This window comes from Struthio camelus, chromosome 2, assembly GCF_040807025.1.
Source record: "Struthio camelus isolate bStrCam1 chromosome 2, bStrCam1.hap1, whole genome shotgun sequence".
NCBI classification, from domain to species: Eukaryota; Metazoa; Chordata; class Aves; order Struthioniformes; family Struthionidae; genus Struthio; species Struthio camelus.
Genome location: NC_090943.1, coordinates 7,779,824 through 7,801,111, shown reverse-complemented (window position 1 = coordinate 7,801,111; position 21,288 = coordinate 7,779,824). Strand labels below are relative to the sequence as shown.

The 21,288-nt window shown below is 44.1% G+C and overlaps 1 protein-coding gene across 10 annotated transcripts in view; it reads left to right on the top strand.

Annotated features, from left to right (window-relative positions):
• The window catches only part of XYLB (xylulokinase), a 99,518-nt gene extending 93,567 nt beyond the window's left edge, over nt 1–5,951 (top strand). For all 10 annotated transcript variants that reach the window (XM_009681872.2, XM_009681854.2, XM_068934186.1 and 7 more), the window contains one exon: nt 5,656–5,951. In XM_009681872.2, coding sequence (XP_009680167.1) covers nt 5,656–5,739 — 84 coding nt within the window. In that variant the 3' untranslated portion in view covers nt 5,740–5,951. The remainder of the gene's footprint in view (nt 1–5,655) is intronic.
• The last annotated feature ends 15,337 nt before the right edge of the window (nt 5,952–21,288 follow it).

The following is a 21,288-nucleotide window of genomic DNA, read 5'->3' as shown; positions in this document are numbered from 1 at the left end:
GTGAAGTCACAAGATGGGAAGCACAGTGCTTGTAAGAGGTGGAGTTAGTGGAAACTGAAGTCCCGTAAGTTGCATCTTGTCTGGTAAAAGCGTGACTTTATCCTGTAGCAGACAAGGCTGACTGGAAGGGGCTGTTTCAAAAAGGGTAAATCCCTCTCTGTGGCTAAGATCCTAACTCTTAGCTGATCTTGATTTCAGAGTAAATTTGTAGGGTGGATGCTTCACCCGACTTGAGCTTATTTCTCATTCAGTAGATACCAGAATAGGTCTTAAGGTATTGTGGTGATAACCACTGTGGTGATCGTCTTTGGTCACTGCTCAGCCAGGCTAGCTGAAGTCAGTCAGCGATGGGTGAACTCGATGAATTCCTCTCCCCTGTTTTCAGAATAGCAGAAGTTAGAGAGTCATCTCACCTCTTTGGAGCTCGCTCCCCCTTCCCTCCTCTCCCCCCAAGGGAAAAAGATTAATCAGAACCGCTAAGCATGACAGAAATAACCAGGAGACTTTATAGCAATAAGTATATGTTAACAGACAGTAGGAATCTATTATTATGGCATTAGAATTCAGCTCTATTTTAGTAATCTATTAAAACAGAAATGGTTGGCTTGTTGGTTAATTAAGCAAAAAAGCATGAGAGGGAGCATGATTATCTGGAGTTGATCACTTGTGTTTATACAAGCCGTGTGCCTGTGGCATAGTGTCAGATTTATTGTAATATTGTTGTGTAGAGTTTTGTAGGGAGAAGATGGAGCACAGTTCACTACCTTTGGATTTGTAATTTTTAATTGCATTATTGATTCCCCTGAGATGTATGTATTCTACAAAAATTCAAGAAAGGAAAATGTAGGCCTAACAGGTTTTCTTGACTTTGTTGAATTGCCTTGTAGGTATGCGGATTTATAGAGGTGACTGTGTTATCCAAGAAAGTTATAGTGACCTTTTTATTGATTAAAAAATTATATTTTTGTTGATTTAGATTTTTAGAAGGAGGAGGTTGTTTTCTCGAATTGGTTTAGGTCAGTAATTTAGTGCAAAGTAGGTAATAATGATACAGCCATGGAAATATGATAATAAGTATTGATGGGAGTTTGATTAAAGTGATTTGTGTAGCCAATAAAAATTTTATTTTAACCTGTTAAACTGATTAAGATATGCTTGCAGAATGAATATGTAAAGTAAATTTTGTTTGAGGTGTGGTTCCTTGGAGTTTTCTTCAGGTTATGTCTGGACACTGTCATACTCTTTCTACATTAAGCATATTCCTTCTGTTTTAAGCAAGGTAAACAACTGTTTTGATTTTAAAAATAAAACATTTGAACTTCATCTCTTGATTCTTAAGCAAATCTCTGACTTGGAAGTAATTTGAGAGTGACTGGTTTAAAAAACAAAAACAAAACAACCTAACAAACCTAGCAAAAGTAGCAGCTGTTTGCTAGGGCCTGATTAATTTTAGCCTACTCTGACAATCATCAGCATCATCTTTTCGTTTGTAAATTTTGAATTGCTCCAGTCGTTGGCTAACGAAGCATAGCATAGCAGACGATAGAAGGATCTGTGTGCTTTGTAACTTAATAGTAGAAGTAATTTGTAGCTAATTTTGCTTGTGGAGAACAGCATGGGCAGTGTGGCATTGTTCTAGACGTTATACAAAGAAACGGTTGAGCTCATAGGCTCGTACCAGGGTGAGCTATAAGAAGAGGATGACATACTTGATTGGGAGTAAGAGGGCAAGGTAACATTTATTTGAATGCATTTTCCAGGAAAGGCAGTTTAAGTTATCCTCTGTTATGCTGCGATGTTTGTCATTAGCGTTTTCTTATTTATTTGTAGGACTTCCAAGAGTGTGGCCAAATCGTCCTGGGAGTGAAGTTTAGCATTGGTAAATGAAGCCGCCAGAGTAATGCTAATGTTGCAGAGTAGGCTGTAGAGATAAGCAGGAGAAAAGGCCATAATATAGCAAGGGCAATTAAATTATGGACAATAATAAGGTTCATGTTGTGATACATGTAATTACGTTTGTTAAATATCACGGTCTGATATATTAGGTTTGAGGCTATGACAGAGAGGGAATTTATGTTCTTGAGTTTTCATGCATCACTGAGAGCTCTTTATTCCCTTTGGACCTCAATTATAAAAATAAATCTATATAATTGCCACCGGAAGAATGCTCCTGGAACCACTTAGGAGGAGTTGTCCAAGGTTCTGTAAATGCAATTCAGTCACGAGAAATGTGGAGAATAGTCTTTCGCAGACCCAACTCGGTGGTTTCACTTAGGCCACATCCTCAGCTGAGCCAGTTTGGCTTTTTTTCTGGGTGCTTCATGGGAAGTGCACTGCCTTGGTGCAGAACTTCAGCTGGTGTAAAGCTGCTATATAGAACACTCGTTATGAAAAGCTTCTCTTAGTGCTACGCTTACCAGCCATGATGTACTGCAGAATTATGGCCAACTTCCCTAATGAAGAGGAACTTAAAACTTGGTGTTAACCTCTGACCTGGGCTGCTTTTTACCCCAAATGAACAGGGAAAAAAAAAAGAGTACAAGAAACAGTCTTGATTTTTTTTTTTTGTTTGCTTGTATGTTTTCAGACGGTACATAATGCAGCATTCATTTGCACTAATGGCTGGGAAGCTTATAGCAAATGCCTGAATTTTGTCAATTAGCAGGCTAAGTGCTTAAGTCCAATAAACAGGAAAAGACACTGTATCAGTAAACGTAGTTGTTCATTTATTTTGACACATTTTAATTTAGAGTGATGTATTAACAATAATAACTTCTCAGCCTTCTAGTAAATGTGCTCTTATATATTTTGTAAAAAATACTGCTGGGTAAGTAATATGGAGTCTGTTTTCTCAGTAGCCAAGCACTCTTACTGATACAGCTCTGTTGTGCTAAATCTTTGTTGCGAAGTGCCTGGGGTTTATCAGGTCTACCCAAAAGCAAAGAAAGAAATAGCAAGGGTTGATTGTGTTTCAGTGAATGAAGGAGCCATTTTTGTTTGACTCGCTCCTAGTGTAGCTGTAATTGCCTACTCCGTATTTTGTTTACTCTGATGTGCGTATTCAGGAGAAATGGGAGCAATAACACTCTCTAGGACATGAAAAGAATATATACATATCCGTATATAATGACCCCACGGGGAGCCAGGGCCCTTGGTGTCACTGAACACCCAAGGCTCCCATGTAGTCAGTTAAAAATGGCATGACGAGTCACGAGGCATTTAGTAGTAGTACTGCTGTATATTTTCTAGCCCCGTAAATCTGTGACGGATCTTGGTATCAGTACCCTGTAGAGAAGAGGATTTGGGGCATGTACCTATTTTATGACTTGCTTAAGGTCATTGAATTAGTCAGTTTTAGTCAGAGATAGGAGTGAGTAGGTTTCTCTGTTTTAATCATCTTAAGGTTAATACACTGTAAGATGCTCCGTTGACCACTGAGATTTGTTGAAAAAGCTCTCTGGACAAGGCCTTGGCTAGTGAACAGTCTCTGTTTCAGTTTTCTGTAGATACTCCTTCTCTTCTTCCCCTTGGTATACTTAATCTGTTGAAGAAATGTACTTTAACTGCTGTAGCGTCTTGTTGATAAAAGGGAGGAGTTGATCAAAACAGGCTCCTTCTGCAGAATTTATCCATTAAGTTACTCTCACCTGCCATAATGGAAGGTGGAAGTGGAAATGGAGAGATAAATCCAGGTTTTGCTGTTCAGGCTGAAGCTATCCTTCAGGAGGGAAGCACAGAAAACAGGTAATTTGCTGTCAGTTGAGACACAAGAACAAAACACTTTAATTTTTTGTTTCCTGGATGAGAAAATTCTGCAAACACTTGATATCTTTTCTTTCGTCTGAGGAAGTGTGACTGTTTTAGACACTGAGGCTACTGAAACTGCATCAGGCTACTTGTGTGAGGCTACTGAAACTGCGTAAGAACGACGTTGTCTCTTTCTACGTAGTTTGCACTTGAAATGTCACAGAATCACAGAATGGTTGAGGTTGGAAGGGACCTCTGGAGATCATCTAGTCCAACCTCCCTTCTCAAGCGGGGTCCTCTAGAGCATATTTCCCAGGATCGCATCCAGACGGGTTTTGGATATCTCCAGCGAAGGAGACTCCACAAGCTCTCTGGGAGTTTTTTTTTCAACAAATAACTTCATCCTGAATTTTTCATGCACATGCAGTTATTGGCTGTGGTTCTTATTTGGAAAAGGATTAAATACATTTAAAAGCTGGATCTTGCTTATTGATGAAAGCAATAACTCAGTTTACCGGATATGATTCGTTATGGCTCTGTAACCTCTTTGAACCAGGTGCCAGGAGCAAGACTGCCCTGATTACGAATAACATCAGTGCAGAGAGCTTGTGGGCTGGACTGGTGACCCGTCGGTTTCATTGCAGCAGGGGTGCGACCTTACGCTGTGCTCCTAGGGACGGCTGGCTCTAAGCTGTGTCTCAGAGACCTTACACTGGCTCCTGGCAGTCACCTCTCTAGTGCCAGCAAATGGGTGAAGCTGTCCTGCTGTGGGTTGTCAAATTACTGATTTTATTAGGTGGTCAGTTAAAACTAGGAGGAGGAGATAAGGAAGAAGCTCTATCTTCCAGATCTAAATGAAGTATAGTTCCATGTTTGAGCCCACAGTAGGGTTAGGCTCTGCTCAGGATTTCTGCTTATGTAGCTGGGTTACTTAAAAGCAGCCGATCTTCTCAGATATCTCCAATGCCGAGTTTAAAAAGGGGGTGGGGAGGGGGAGAGGTAATGAATGGAATAAATCCTAGCTTGGATCTTGCCCGTATCCAAAAACACAGAGTGTATTAGAATCACACATATTCAAAACCGCAGGTTCAACTTGTTATGATTGTAACAATCCTGTATCTAAAAGCTTTTGGGGAGTTCTAGCTGCAGGCTAAGGAAATATGAGAAAGCTATTCAGATCTTCACCGTAGCTGTGGAAAGAAGTTAGCTCGCTCTTCCTTTGTGTCCCAGAGCTAGGATTATGGAGTGAGGAGCCAGGCCGTGGAGCAGATGAAAGATGGGAGAAATCATGTCTGTGAAAGATGTGAAAGGGAGAAGAAGCAGCTGGAACAGATAAAGGAGGATGAGAGGAGCGAGAGAGGGAGTTTGAAGTGTGTATTTTAGAAAGCTCTGGTCAGCATATTGGCCAAGGAGGACCTTTTTGACAGGGGTATTTAACCATGCTAGAGGGTGGCAGTGTGCTTATTAGCGAGGCAGAGGAGGAGAGTGCAGAGGCAGTGATCCATCCAGAGATAGCAGAGGGAGGCAAGGACAGGAGTTCTGCCTGGGTGATTCGGACAGCTATTACAGAGGGGCATGTCAGACTTGCCGAGGTGACTTTATCAGAGCTACTTCCTCTGGAGGTAATGACTTCTGCTTACAGCAAGAACACAATCACAATAGGAACAACTTGTGTGTGTCATAAAATTAAGCTGTAAAGGAGATGGCAAAAAGGACTGTGACATTTGAAGAAGGAAGATTCTGCAGCAGTTTCTTGAGGAAGTTGCAAAAAAAAACCCCAAACCTTCAGTTGTCTATAAAGATGGTGTATATTTCAGTTCTGCAGATGTTTTTAATTGCTGTGTGATTAAAAAAATATAATTTTTCAACCTCGACATGTTTGTTTGTTTGTTTGTTTTTCCTTTTTAGCTCTATCGTCCACTTCTGAAGAGATATGCAGAGCTTGAGCAGAAGGTCATCTACAACCCAACCTCCTCTTGTCTGGTGAAGTAACAAGGAAACAGCTTATAAGTCGGCTGAAGAATGAACTGCCAAGGAGAAGATCACAAGAGATTTGATCAGAATTTACTGGAGTTGTTTAAAGCATTCTGTTGCATTTCGTGTCTTAAAATAGTATGACGAATAATTTTTAAATGGCTGTTTTCGAGGATGTTGGAGAAAAAGTTACTTTAAGATTGAAAATCTGATTAAATAGCATCACATCATTCTGTGCGTCTTTGACGTAAACTTTTCTTGGGTACTCTTCAGGACGTGCTTGGTGTTTTGGAATAGCTGGAGTCAGGTACATTGTATATTCGAATCTCTATATCCGTCTCTACCAGTTTCAATTCCAAGTGCTTAGCATACTGGCCTCTCTACATACCTATTTAGTACAGTATCTTGATTCTGCAATCTCTCCCCCTTGAATCTTTTGAAACTATCTTTCTCCGTGTCTGTAATTTTTCTATGTTTCCTTACCTACATAAAATCCACAGAAAGCATAAGCATACTGACTTAATCCCATCCCTTCAGAGATATGTGATGTAGAGGCTGATTAAAGTTTATAAATACTCAGTGGAATCCTCAAAGAAGGGGAATTTTTGTTACATGCCATTCTGGAAAATCTGTTGTATGATGAAACATGATATATTTGGGTTGTCTGAGTCCAGGAAGGCAGAGATTCTTGTAGATAGGCTGAATTTGGTCTGTGTGATACAGAAACTGTGGCACGGTATTTTACCTACTGTTAGTTTTGTAAAAAAAGGAGAAAAAGGGAAGTGTAGAAAACGTTGCACAATGTTTCCCTCTGTAGCAGAAAGCAGAGAGTCAGCTCCATCTGCACTGGTTTAGGGTAATACTGTTTTCCTTCCCTCCTTCAGGTATTATGGCCATGAAATTCTTTGTTTCACGCCTAGTGCGAGTGCAGAAATAGGACTCTCCTCCCAACAGGGCGTGAAGGTCACTGGTTATTTATACCACCAATATGCCATTTCTTTCTTGCAGATGCTGAACAAAATTGGTGACTGTCTTGCTCTGATGCTACTCTTCCACTTCAAATGTTTTTAGTCTAGATTAAGTAGATGTAGCTGAGACAATCTGAGATAAAATACAAACCAGGAGATTGTTCAGCAGAGATGAGCAGGAGTCACAGAATTTGAACAAACATCCTAAACCACCGTGTGCAAGTAGGAACTCTTTATTGCACCATTCTACCGTGGCAGTGTTTTTCCCTTAGGATAAGACTTCTGCTGGGAGTAAATTGGGCTTATTTAATAAAAGTGACTGGAACCTTTCTTCAGCTCTTGTAGAAGTCGGAATATGTCTCGGGAAGAAGTCGGGGAACTGCAGGAAATGAGTAGAGGATCTCTTTACTGAGTTTTTGAGCTCTGCCTTGGAGAAGTGGATTATGTCCCTACCTGAGGTGGGTGACTCAAATTTATATTCTTCATATTACAGTGGTCTAGGAGCACTTGCAGTCACTGTTGCATCTCCGCTGTGAGGGTGGGAAACCTTTGCAGAGACTCACCTGAGGAGCAGCAGGGGGAATGGGCATGTTCCTCCTTTGCACTTCCTTTTGCACTGAAGTGCTTCGTTTGCGAGTATGAACAGTGCCTTTTTTTGTTCACAACTGAATAATTATAACTTCTCTTTATATTAGCAAGATTACTCAGCAAGGTCAAGCATTACGTTTCCAGGTTTCTAAAGGAAGCTGCTTTTGAGCAATTGCTTTAAAAGGTGGCATTATAAATACACATTTGTCTTTTTTATGTGGTTATTATTCTGGGTCCCAAGGTACAGTGCTCACACGTATAACACTTCTCACAGGCCTCCACCTGCAGCAGTCGTCTTGTCATTGAGCAAGCCTGTAGAGAGGTGCAGAAGAATTAAAACAAATGCAACTTAAGCAGCATTGCCATCAGTAGTCTTTCGCTCTGTTTGATTACTAGTTTGGCATCGGGGCTAACCTATATAAGGAAGGGTTTCAGAGAGGCCTCTTAAGTGTACTGGGTTTTAGTGACAATTTCCTGAGTAGTTTGATTGGCTTATTAGAGTGAGAGGACTCATGCCTCGTACAGCTTTGTGGCTTAGTTATTTGCCTGTGAAATGGGCGAATCAGGGTCAATCCCTTACTCAGCTTAAGAAGCTTAAAGCTCATGTTTTCCAGCTTGTAGCACAGTGCCATTAGCCACAGGGGCATTTTTCGATAGCCGGAACGTTTCTAACCAGATCATTGGCTCCAAATGGAGCGTTGGGGGTGTCAGTGGGGTATTGCTCTGAATGGAGCAGCTAACTTCGAGGCCCGAGTGCTTCTAACTGTACAAGGCTACATTGCCCATCCAGCCTTGCCATGCCACGTTGGGCTGGCTTGGGGCTCTCTGAGCTGTGCTTCACTGTGTGGTGTAGACGTGTCCCATGTCAGCATTAAAATGCTGTTTCCTCGGGGTAAGTGATGCACTGTGCGGTTGGTGCAGGAGTCCCTGAGAAAGGAGTCAGAGGCAAGACTGTGAAAGGCCGGGATTTGAGCACCACTGAGTTATAGTATTGCTGTGGTGATGGGTTTATTAGGGCTGGCCTCTGAGGAATGGTGTCTGGAGTATAAGAATTTATAGACAAGCTCTTTTTTTTTTTTTTCCCCCCAGCTCACCAAAGTTGCACATGTTCACTGACTAGTGTCAGATAGAATAAGACTCAATAAATCTCCCCCTAGAAAAGTGTTTTGGAGAAATGCTGCTGTAAGACTTCCACCACTTTTTTTTTTTTTTTTGCCTTTCCCAGGAATGCACATTAGCCTGCCAAGGAACTGCTGGTTTCTTGCTGTTACATGTGCAACCCTGTAAAAAGGCCCCCACTGATGGAAGGATCTGGTGCCCTTTGGTTTCCAAGTCATGCTTGTTTTCTTGCCAGCTTGTCTACCTTATGTTCTTCTGGCTTCTCGTTGAACAACGCTGGTTGCGTGGAGTAAAAAAAATGGTTAGAGTTAATTAATGTCTTTGCTGACATGTATCTAAAGGCAAGCTACCACCTTCTACCTCAGCATATTTAACTGAGGTTGATTTCCCCTGCCCCAGTGACTTTGCCATTCTTTATTCTGACCAACGTGGTATTGTTGCCTTGTCTACAAGGAAGGCTGGCTTCTGCAATGAAAGACCTGCTGAGCAATATTCCCCCTCTAGACAAATCTGCTGCAATTTGCGTAGAAGAAGGAAGTAGTTCACTGCTGCCCACCTGGCACCTGCTGTCCCACACCAGCAAAGCCAGTCAAGGTGGCAGCTGGATCTTGGCCAAATCCAGGCAGCTCCCCTGCCTCGAGGGTCCTGCAGCCTCGTCCATCCATCCCAGCTGCGCTGGATTCATCCACAAGCTCTTGCTGTACTGTGACCCAGAGAAAAACAGTTTTCTTTGCAGCCTAAAGGCTTTTGCAAGGCATCAGGAGACAAATAGAAAAAAAGATGTTTGCTATTTCTTAAGGGACCGGTTCCAGAGAGCTGGAGCTCTGATTGAATAAGTAATGCACTGAAAAATGTCTGTGCTCTGTCTGTGCTTTAATAAGTAATTGAATTGAATACCACTGAGTGTGACCCTGGTGGGACCTTTTTTGTTTTTCAGCTTTCTTTTCCTCTGGACTTGTGGCTACCACTGCAGATCACAGAGCAGCGCACTAAAGGATGTAGATCTACAGCCACAAAAAGCCAAAGCAAAACTTTCAACACATCATTTATTTTACCACACCGTATGCAGGGTAGTGGGTGGGGGAAGAAAAGCATGACGTTTTCGAGAACTAAACTGGCTGGCATTGGTGCTGGTAATGAATAGGGGGCAAAGTTACAACCCCTCCCTGGGCAGAAGCCTGCTAATTTGGACTTTTCCTTGACCCAGCTGCTGATTTTTCATGTAACCTGTAGGATTTTGGTTTTGTTGAGATCTCAACCCTCAGTCGGATTGGGTTGACACTGGCAAACAAGTTAAACATGGGAGTAAGGATGATTAGCAAACGGATGGGCGTTGTGGCAGGCAAGTGATCCGGCAGAGAGTGTTCCCTTAAAAAGCCTTTCTAAAGACCTACTGACTGTAGTCCTGATTCCACCTGGCTTGAAATGTTAGTGCAGTGTTTTACACTTGTGTGGATTGGGTATAAAATCTTGCCCACACCAAAGGATCTTGTCTGGTTATTACTTTCTGCTTGCTTTGTGCAGGTCAAAGTGACGTGTGAGGCAGCAGAACTCAGGATGAATTTTGTTGTTGGTAGCCAGCTTCTTTCTGAAGTGTGTAAACATATCTCCTTTGACATAGATGTTTACAGTGGTTGCAGCCTCTGCTCTCCCTCCCTGCTGTGGTTACAGCCTAGATCAAGCCTCTTTGGTTAGCCTGTTTAAGTGGTCTAGCTGTAAGTCATGAAAGCTTATGTTGCAAGAATGTAGGAGTTTTAGATGTTTTTTTCCAGAGACTTGTTTTTTGTTTTCTCTCTCCTGCAGCAGATACGACCTTTCCTTGTTCTTGGTTTGCGCGGTTAACTGTTTCCCCTTCTGTGAGACGCTAAGAACTTTTCTTATGTGCTAGTGTTGAGTGAGCTTGCCTCCTGCTGAAGTCTGTTCCCAAGAATCATTTTCCTTTACTTGTTTTTCTGCTCCTCTGTTGCCTCTTAAAGTTGGCCTTGATAAATGGAATGACACGTCTGCAGTTATCCTGGACTTTTGGGAATATCTTGGCCATTGTGGGAACTCACTGATTTTGTCTTGAAGCAGATATCCTGAGGGGTGAGAGTGAGGGAACAGCTATCATTGTGTGTAGGTTTGGCTGTGATCTCTGATTTTGATCTTTGACTAAATTGCCTAATCTCTCAGCCTACCCAGCAGAGCAACTGGGGATATTATTAATTGTGTAGAATGTGTCATCCTTTAAGACCCTTGGATGACAGGCTTTTGTGTTACATTCTATGTTAAGATGCTGCTATTAATTCTGTTTTTACTGGGTAAGTTGTGTCTTAGTATTCTGTAACATATTCACCTGATCAGCCAAACAGAAGGCTTTAGTCACCTTAGATGTGGGATGTTCACCAGTGTGAACATCTGTGTCTGTCATATATGCTCTTGCTGTAACGAAAGGAGAGGACCACAAGGGAGCAGTGTTGTTGGCTGTCATTCATCTAACGGTAGCTGGCTGGAACAGAGCAGGTGAATTGTGTCCTGAGAGCCATCTCTCTGCTGAGTTCAAAGGCAGCTGAGTAGAGAAGGGGTCAGAAAAAGCCCATTTTTCATGTTGTGCCGGAACTCCCCAAGACTTGACTGAAAGCTGGTCTCGGCTTTGATTTGTCCCCAGTTACCACTAGAAAGCTTTCTTGTTCCAGGACTGCTCTGTTTGGTCGTCCGGTCCATGAGATCGACTCCCCAGTTGCTTCGGCCCCCCCCCAAGTCTTCCTCCACCTGCGAGGACATAACCAGCAGATGTGGGTCGGCCGTTCTGTTGCTCACGTTCTTGCTCGTTGTCCTGTTGTTGCTTGCCCTTGCTCATGTTTGTCCGTTCAAGCTGGACTTTCTCAGGCATTTGGATTGTGCCTGCAAGCTCCACACCCTGGTACGGTAAAAGACAGCTCCCTTAAGATTAGCCAACCATTGCACAGGAAAACAAAGGTCTGTTCGACATGCTGTTGGGAGATGATATTTATTCTCTGACTGATATGTAGTCACTGCCCTCCTGAAACCTCAACTCTGTTCCGAGTCTGATAGATCTGATAGATACTGCTTTAGCGCAAGCTGGAATTCTCTTTAAAAAATAGTCTAAGCCACACTGTATAAAAGAAGGGCTTAGGCAGTCGCCACAGAGCTGCTTCTTAGCTGTGGGCTTTTATGTTAAAATAAAACACAAGTTAACGGAAAACAAATAAGAAGCAAAGGATTCTCACTCAACTTTGATGTCGCACTTTGTGCCTCCTGAGAGCATCTCTTCATACTGCTGCCGTAGCCTGTTAGGTTAGGATGGGACATTCCCCTGTCACTCCTGGTATCATTTCTTTGTTAGACTCCAGCCTTAAATGACACAGCTGAGGACAGTTGCTTATAGCAGAAATACCCTTTTGATCAAGAAAGATATTGTTGATAGATAACAATACATTTTCCCAGTTTCCGTTTCTTGGCCTAATTATTCTGGTCCCTGCCATTGTCGTCTCTTTGAAGAAGGGAAAAGAATATATTGAATGTAGCTAATCCAATATGTGATTTAGTCAGACAGTTCATCTGAATGAATAAGCAAATAAGCTACATTTCAAGACCTCCTGTGGCGTGAAAGCATTTTTTTCCTGGAATGACTGTTAGTTCAGAAGATACGGCCATGTTTCATTTCATTCCCTGCGTTAGCAGCACGGCAGACTCTCTCAGAAGCCTTTCAGCATAGACCCATTTGCTATTTGCCCCGTGAATGTGGATTTTTCAGTTTCATCTGTATTTTGTGCGGTTTTGGCACGCTCTACAAGTGGACCAGTTAAACAACTATTGCTAACTACTTCCCCTGCCAGTCAGTAGTCAACCCCCATGGTTCACTGGCTCCCACAGTAAAAGAGATTAGCCACCACTGTGCCACGCGCTTCCTGTAAAGGCTGGGATGAATGTCACAGAACTGTTTCCCTTCTCTCTTGGCCTAGCAATGTTGCTGTAACTCAGAGTCGCTGAACGGTGATCAGTGTGGGATTGTCCAGAGCATGAATTTTGTAGGGGGAGGGAAGGATGCCAACAGGTTGATGTTCAGCCAGATTGTCTAGATGAGAAATCACTGTGGTGAGACTGGTCAGGTAGTTGATATCAGGTTGTGTGTTTTATATATCAAGTCTTGCGTTTTGTAACTTATACTCTGAATCTCTGAATGAAGAAGTAGATTAAATTTCTCAGGTGAGTGAAAGTCATGTACTTAGGGGGGGAGGGAGAAAACATCAGAACTCAGGAATTGCTTGGGGAAGGGGCTTGGGTACTCCATCAGGCTCCTCTCCCTGTGGCCCGATGCATCTTGCTTTTTTCTTTGCAGAGGTCTAGTCTACCAGAGGACAGGGCACTGCTCCCTTCCTGAGCTCCCCTAGTTTACTGGTGCCAGCCTGCGGATGGGGAACCATGGGTCGAGCCCTCCAGGTTGAGGAGGCCTTGCTAGTACCCAGAGCTCTCTGCCCCTGATGAGGGGCTGTCGTCACAAGGCTGCTGTCCACAAGGCTGGTGGCTTCACACTCATTGCTTTTTGTTGAAGATGAGGCTTTTGGGGGGCTGAGTTCTGGTGCTGTTTGGGCCTGTTTGGGACTGGGAGCTCAACCTTCAGCAGCAACAGAGGAAGTGAAAAATTTCAACATAATTGGCTTTTCTGCGGTGAGTAGGAACTGTGAGTGTGACCTGACAATGAAGGAGGTAAACGTTGTTATTGAGCGCATCTGTGTCACCCTTCCAGTCGGGACAGGAAACATTGCCTCGTGTGAGGTACTGGTGAGACCTTGCCTGGCATAACATTTGCAGTTCTGGTCTTCTCTGTTCAAGAAAGTAGAATTAAAACTAGACCAGGTGGGGAAGAAGGCTGTTAAGTTGTTTAGGAGAATGGAAAGACTGTCTTGGGAGAGGAGACTAAAAGCGTAAGTTTGTTAGCCTAGCAAATGGAAGCAGAGAGGTGATATGATTGCCCTGAAGGATTTATGGCAAGCAAACTTGAATTTCCTTTCTGACTATGTTTTATTTGTGGGAAGGAAATAATATGGAAGGGATGAATAAACAGAAAGTTTCAAACTCTACTTCTTAACCTTGGGACGTGTAATAGCCATGCATCAGTTTGCTGAGCTAGTCCTCCATAGAGAAGAGGAATTTGCCCCATGGCAATCTTTCTTCACTAGAACCCTGCAAAAGGAAGTGAAGTTTAATTAGCATTTTAAAGTGGACAGCCTTGAAGTTAATGATATTCAATAAAGAAAAATTGTTTTAACCTTATTTGCACTTTTCAATTTACTTATTAGAGGCCATCTGTTATATTTTAAGCAAGAGCACTGGGAGCTAAACTCTCAGATTGTCAAATGAGGTTTTAACTGGCTAAGCAGAAGGGAAAGAACAGGCTGTCTTAAATGAGCAATTAGACTGTTTTTCTTCAACTTCTCACTTTTGTGTCAAAAAGCAAATGGTCACCATATCAAGCAACATTTGAGGTACTACAGTGACATCTGTTTTTACAGGTGCTGATCAGTCCTGGAGAGTATCAATTGTCATCATACCTCACATATGGTCCAACATGAATGAAATTAGAGAAGCAAAAAGTGAGGTGAAACTGCTTATGTATGTAAAGGACAACAATAAGTATTTCTATAGGTACATCGCCAGAAAAAGAGGAACCGCAGAATATATTGTTCGTCTGTGGAATGATTTGGCACGTCTAGTGACAAAGGACTTATAAAAGTCTGAGGTACAAGATACCTTCTTTGCGTTAGTCTTTACTGGCAAGGTCTGCTGTCAGGCCTTTTAGATCACTGTCCTAGTGGTATAGTTTAGAGGAGGTAGGTACTACCCGTAGCATGGGTAGATGCAGAGCCTTCTTAAGCGAACCAAGCATACACAGGTCTTTGGGACCAGATGAAATGCATCTGAGGGTGCCATGGAAGCAGGTTGATGTCATTGCGAGGCTGCTCTCTATCATCTCTAAATGACTGTAGTGATTGTGGAAGGTCCCAAATGACTGGGAAAACACAAATATTAGGCCCATCTTCAAAAAGAGCAAGAAGGATCAAGGGAATTACAGACTGGTCAGCTCCACCTCTTTCTCTAGGAAGGTTATAGAACATATCTTCCTCGGAGCCGTTTCCAGGCACATGAGGGACGAGAAGGCTCCACTGAATCTAGGGACCAGATGTCCATTGATTCCCACCATTGGAGCCTTCATATCTGTAATGAGCTGGATGTTCTTGCTTTGCCCAGGGACACATCCAAAGGCTTTGGCAGGACAAGAGCCAAACCGTGGTCTCCCAGGTCTCATGACTGTAAATTAAATGCTGGGCCACCAGCATTTAACTGATGAGTGGACAGTGAAGTGGATTGAGAACTGGCTGGATGGGCAGAGCTCAGAGGGTTGTGGTCAGTGGTGCAGAGTCTAGTTGGAAGCCTGTAGCCAGCGGTGTCTGCCAGGGGTCAGTCCTGGGTCCAGTCTTGCTCAATATATTTATCAGTGACCTGGAGGAAGGGACGGAGTGCCCCCTCAGCAAGTTTGCTGATGATACAAAACTGGGAGGAGTGGCTGATACCCCAGAGAACTGTGCTGCCATTCAGAGGGACCTGGACAGGCTGGAGAGGTGGGCAGAGGGGAACCTCCTGAAGTTCAACAAAGCAAGCATAGAGTTCTGCACCTAGGCAGGAATAACCCCCTGCACCAGTACAGACTAGGGGCTGACCTGCTGGAAAGTAGCTCTGCAGAGAAGGACCTGGGAGTGCTGGTGGACAACAAGTTAAGCATGAGCCAGTAACGTGCCCTTGTGGCCAAGAAGGCCAATGGTGTCCTGGGGTGCATGAGGCAGAGTGTTGCCAGCAGGTGGAGGGAGGTGATCGTGCCCCTCTCCTCAGCCCTGGTGAGGCCTCACCTGGAGTACTGTGTCCACTTTTGGGCTCCCCAGTACAAGAGAGACATGGAGCTCCTGGAGCGAGTCAACCGAAGGGCTATGATGAAGTGGCTGGAGCACCTCTCCTCTGAAGAAAGGCAGCAAGAGCTGGGCCTGTTCAGTCTGGAGAAGAGAAGACTGAGGGGGGATCTGATCAGTGGGTCCAGACACTTCTCTGTGGTGCCCAGCGATAGGACAAGAAGCAATGGGCACAAACTGGAACACGGGAAGCTCCAGCTGAACATGAGGAAAAACTTCTTTCCTGTGAGGGTGACAGAGCACTGGAACGGGTTGCCAAGAGAAGTTGTGGAGTCTCCTTCCCTGGAGATATTTCAAACCATCTGGACACAATCCTGGGCAACCTGGTCTAGATGACCCTGCTTGAGCCGGGGGGGTTGGACTAGATGATCTCCAGAGGTCCCTTCCAACCTCAACCATTCTGTGATTCTGTGAAACTCTATGGTAGCCGTGCACAGCTGGTGCAGTGCATCTGAAGTTGGGACAGTACATTCATGTATGTATGTTAGTAATCCTGTTGAATGTAATAATAGATATACAGCAGTTCCACTCAGTAGAGGCTCTGAGTCTGGTCTCTATGGGATTAAGCTTCAGTGGTTGTAAATTTACCATGCCCAGAGCTGGGGTGTAATAATCCCTTTTGCAAATGAATGCAACATGCAATCAATGCTACAGGCTGATAACCTGTGTCACAGGCCTAGCAACTTACATTGCCACAGCATGGATCACTTAGACCTATGAGTCAGTATCTGAAGACCTGTGAGTCTGGAAATTTGAAGACTGATCCTGCAAATAGGATCTACGCTTTGAAAGTGTAGATCTTAGCTTCACTCCTGTGGTTCATCCCACTGAAGTTAGACTGAAGTTAACTTCTGTATGCGAGGCCGTGTAGGTATCGCAGATTCGTTACGGGCTGCACCTGACGGCTCCTGTTGACTTCAGGCTTACTCTGCAGTCAGCTGCGTTTCTGTCCTGCGTGGGGTGAGTTTTAGTGACAGGAGGGAGGAGAAATGATCCAAACAAAAGAAACAGGGCAGAAATGTAAACGAGATCACATCGATTCATGACGGTACTCAGATCATTAAAAAGAAAGGCCCTATTAAACGAAGCCAACTGTGAAGTATCCGCAGCAGCGAAATCCAGCTGCCAGCAATGTGATTGGGACAAAACAGCCGTGGGTACTGTTAGTTTGCTGTAAGCACTAAAGCAGAATGTGTATGCAGTAAAATGGCTTGTCTAAAGCCTTATTTTTGTGTCATTCTAGGCTTAAAATACTATTTTCTGTTCAGATCTATAGAAGAAAAAAAACAACTTGAGGTGACTTTTGTTTTAAGACTGTTTAAAATTTATAACTGAGCTGGCTAAAATGCTTTTCATCAAAGTACAAAAGTTTCATGCTGTAATTAATGGCAAGTGATATCTAACGCAATAAAACACCATCATTTCAGTGTTCTTACAAGACTATTTATGACTGGATATTGAAACTGATAATGATTCTGCCATTTGTCCTCATAATTTATTATTCCAAGGAGAGGCAAGTGGTGTTAAGGGTTCACGATCCGTTTTATGGAAGGAGTGCTGAATTCAGCTTTTTATGCGTGTAAATGACAATGTTTGGTGCTCTGTGGAAAATGTGTGTGTGACAGCGAGTGCAGACCTTGCCGAGGGGTCAAGATGGGCAGTGTTAATGCACTTTCCTAGTGAGGGAGTGCGATCCGGTTGCAGGTAATGTTGCTGGGACCAGTGCAACGAACTAGTCATCGTCCCAGTGGCTGGCAGTGAGGATCTGTTGGAGGACCAGGGCAGGATTTGTCTTGAAGCCCTGGAAACCTTCTACCTGTTTTGTGAGCAAGATAATCTCACAAAGAATTGCTTTGGGCAGCCAAAACTGAATTCACTATAAACAAGCCTGATCCAGAGCCCACTGAACATAATGGAAAGAATTATGGGCTCTGGCGAGTCTCGTGTCAGGCCACAGCAAAAGCTCAGCTCCGGAGCAGACGTCTGTGGTCTTCCAAAGGGCTCTTGGTGCCAGCCAGACTGTATCCCTCTGAGCACAGCCCTCCGCTACTGCCCTGGGCAGTGCCCGATTTTCTGAACTTGCAGGGTCTCATTCTGACCTGATTCATGCTCATGGAAACCTGGAAAAATGTCTTTAAAGTCAATGTTGACACTACTAGTGTAAAATCAGAGTGAAGTCAGACTATGTGGTTTTTTTTGGACGAAGATTTGAAAAACAGAGATGATACTCCAGCTGGCTGGACTCCCAGACGGCAAGGTATGTGTTTGCTAGGCTGCAGCTTCCTGCTTTTCTCCAGGCTGTTGTTAATTTGCTGAGAAATAAGGTACTGCAGGTAAAGATTTGCATTTCCATCAATAGCCCTAGCAGCAGCCTAATGAGTTTCTTGCTGCTTTGCAAGTACCTTGGAATGTATCTGATGCCACAGAAGCGGAGGGCAGGATGTGACCCATTTTCTTTGCTTTTCAAGAGCTCCACGGTCCCCTTCTTTACTTCCACCTCCCCCATTTATTCTAATCAGTGTGTCAAAAGGGAAGTTGCTGCTTTATTGGAGGTTATCCATGTCAAGGGAAGTTATGTTTCCATCATTACCTGGGGGCCCATCAACAGATGAAGATGGAGAGCAGTGACTCAGAATGACTTTGAAGCAACACCCAGCAGCAACTGAAGACAAGAACATAACCTTAGCTGACGTTTAAAATAACAAATACACAAATAAAACTATTCCACTGAATTATGCATCCTTTTCCTTTTGGCTGTTCTTAAAGGAAGGGAACTGGATTTTTTTCTTTTTTTTTTTTGAATGTGTCTGTTCCTCCTGTTCCCTGGTTGGGAGCTGAGTGACACATGCAAACTGAAGGAGCGTAGTGCATTGATTTTTGCTGCTGCAGTACTTTATGCTGAAAAGAAATATAGCTTTTGAAAGGATGGAGGGCCACTATTCAAGAAGAAAAAAAAAGTGAGGCATGTGGGTGAGTTTCACTGAATGAGCCTTAGTTATCTGCTTGGAGTTAATGCCTAAATGCTTAGTTGACCAGCACTGATGTGAGCACATTCAACAGTAAGGTTGACTTGAACTAATTAATGACTAAAGAGCAAGCAAGAAAAATAAGGTAATAGGAATATTTTAAAAAGTCACTTTCTATTTCGCTAATCGCTTGAAATGAAGAAATAATGTGTTAACGTTAAAGCTTCTCCCGTGCTGTATTTGTGCCGTTGCTTGTTCACTCCTCTCTCTTCCCAGGTGAAAAGTATGGACCACGAACTCAGCTGGTTTCAGCTCTCCAGCTTTGCAACAGCCCACTATGTTTCTACATTGTCACTGATTTCTTCCTGTTTTCACCAACACATATCCTCGCTGAGCCTTCCTGAAATCCTCTGGCCCAGCCCTTGCCAGATGCAGCTTCACTACCATGAGGGAGATGCATCAGTTGACCTTGAGTAGGAGCCTGCCCTCAGGCTTTCGTTTAATGGTTCTCATTTAAAACTCTTAGGGGATGAGAGGAAGAAGAAATATTTCTCAAGTGATTTGCCTGTGGTTGTGTTAGTTTTCTTACTGCAGCAGCACTGAACCACTGCAGACATGGGCGAGTATGATGTTGCACGGTTGTGCAGACATGGATCAGGAATCCCATCCAGGCCTCCTTTTCTCTTCCTTTTGTGTCTTCCATAAAGCATAAATGAGCTATGCAACCGAATTTTCAACATTTAGACCCAGCTTGTGGCTTGGGGAATCCCTGGGCACAGATTTCTGGGAAATGGGAGAGGTTTCCGGGAAGTCCATTGGCCTGCCCAGTTCATTACTCTTCCTTGCTGCCTGGTTTGGCCACTGTGGATGGCAGCATACACGGCAGCAGCCCTGTGCAGCAGGGATGTCTGCATTTTGCCGAGACCTTTAGCAATGTCCTAAGCAGCACTGCTCTGTAGAATGGTTTGTATGGGAGATACCGCAAGGCTGAATCTTTCTGTGGTTGTCCGAAAAGATTTAAGCGTTGTTTGTGTCAAGGAAGCTGGATTTTGCAAGTGGAAAGTGAGTTACTTTAATTCGTGTCCTCCTCCCCTTCCTCTGAAAAGAGTTGCTGTTACCAGTCGGGGATGGTGACCTGGGCATAACTGTAATATCCTGGCCATGGGTTGAGTCACCTCTCTGATAATGTTAGCTTACTAAATTCAGTTTATTCATTTTTGGCGGGTCTATGGTTTGAAAATATAAGCTAATTTTTGAGAAGGAATCTTACAACTTTAGAAGACAAAATCAAGCTTTTTTGAATATATATATTGGGAGAAATCTGTCATGCTGACAGTCTCAGCTTAGTCTTCTGTGAACACGTGTCCTCATCCCAAAATGACCATGCAATTTAGCATGACAGGGAAGAGACTTTTTAAGGATCATTAAAGGAATACACTGGCTGATGTGCCTGATCCTGGCTTAGTTCAGGTTTTTGTGTTTCCCCTTCTCTAACACGAACTAGCGATAAAAGATTTAAGCTGTGTAGCAAAAGTCCTTGTGTTTCGGGGTCAGACAAACCTCCTAAGTTTTATATTTATTAAAAGAAGAGGAACTTACTTGCAAGATAGGTTTTATAAAATTGGATCCAACTTTAACCAAAGTTGAGCCAGGTACATGGTTTACCTTACCAGCAGCTGGGCTTCTTCTTTTTTTTTTTTTTAATGTAAATTTCTGGCTGACGTAGAAAAGCAGAGCGACCCGAGGAGGGTGTTGGGTAGTGTAAGAAGTGGTGGAGGAGACACATGGTCGGGGAGTGACCGGGTGTCCAGGCAGGACCCTTTGGTATTTGGCTAACAGAGCACGAGAGGACATGAATGAGGAAAGTGGGTTTTGGGTTTGAGGGTGACAGACTTACCCTGAGCTGAACACAAAACACCCATTTCTCTGCAGGTGATAGGAACCATCAAAACATAAAAATGCCAGAGACAAAGAGGCAGCGAGAGCGAGAAGGGCGTGAGGCTTCTTCAGATGCTGTCCTACCTACGTCTTCCTGGTGCTGAAGGTCACGGCGCCGATGCCATATCCCTGACTGTCCCACGTCATCGCGGTCTGACCTCAAAGAAACTTCGTCGCCTCGTCTCTGCTCTGTTCGAGCCTGGGCCTCGAAGCGATCGCCCTGCCCTTTGCGGGCAGGTTTGGTTCCTTAGTGCTTGTCAGCGTGGTCTGAGCGCCCGGCAGGGGACAGGACTCTCTGGACGTGGGGCATTTTATTTCCTCCTGCCTGTGCCGGCTCCCTGGATTCAATGATAATGTGAACTGTCATCCGGAGAAATATATGGGAGCCTGTTTCCCATTCTGGGAGCAGGGCTGGGCTGATGACACAGCATACATTATCCGAAAGTTCACTGGAGTACAGTGAAGGTGATTAGGGAGGGAAGAAAGTTGTTTTTCCTTTAACAGCTTGAGAGCCAGCTCGTAAAAAGAGAAATATTCTTTTACGGCTCCAGTCGTGCCTGCTCCGAAGGGCGGCCTCTGCCACCGGGCTAGGCTGGCGGCGCTGGGGCTGGGATTGAGCTCTCCCACCACGGGAAACGGGCCGCGGGGCTTCGGGAGAGCCAGGGGGTCCTGGGGTGGCCGACTGCTCAGAAAGGGCTCCTGAGACAGGGTCTAGCTCTGTGTTTTGTGTAATTAAGGCTCTTGTTGCCAAAGAGGAGCCTAATGCCGTTTCCCTCCAGATGGAAGTTTTCTGGATGAACATTTTGGGGGCAGCGGAGGGGACAAGGAGGGAGGGAAAGGAGGCAGAGATTTCTCCTCGTTTTCCACACGGCTGCTGAGCAGCAAGATGGGAGGGTGCAACTCTCACCGGCAAGATGCATAATTGGTCCCTCCCCACGCCTGATTTGCAGCGGCAAGGAGACTGAAGGGGACTTGTCCCCTTAGGTCACGTTTCCGGCTCTGGCAGCCCTCTGCTTCCTCCGC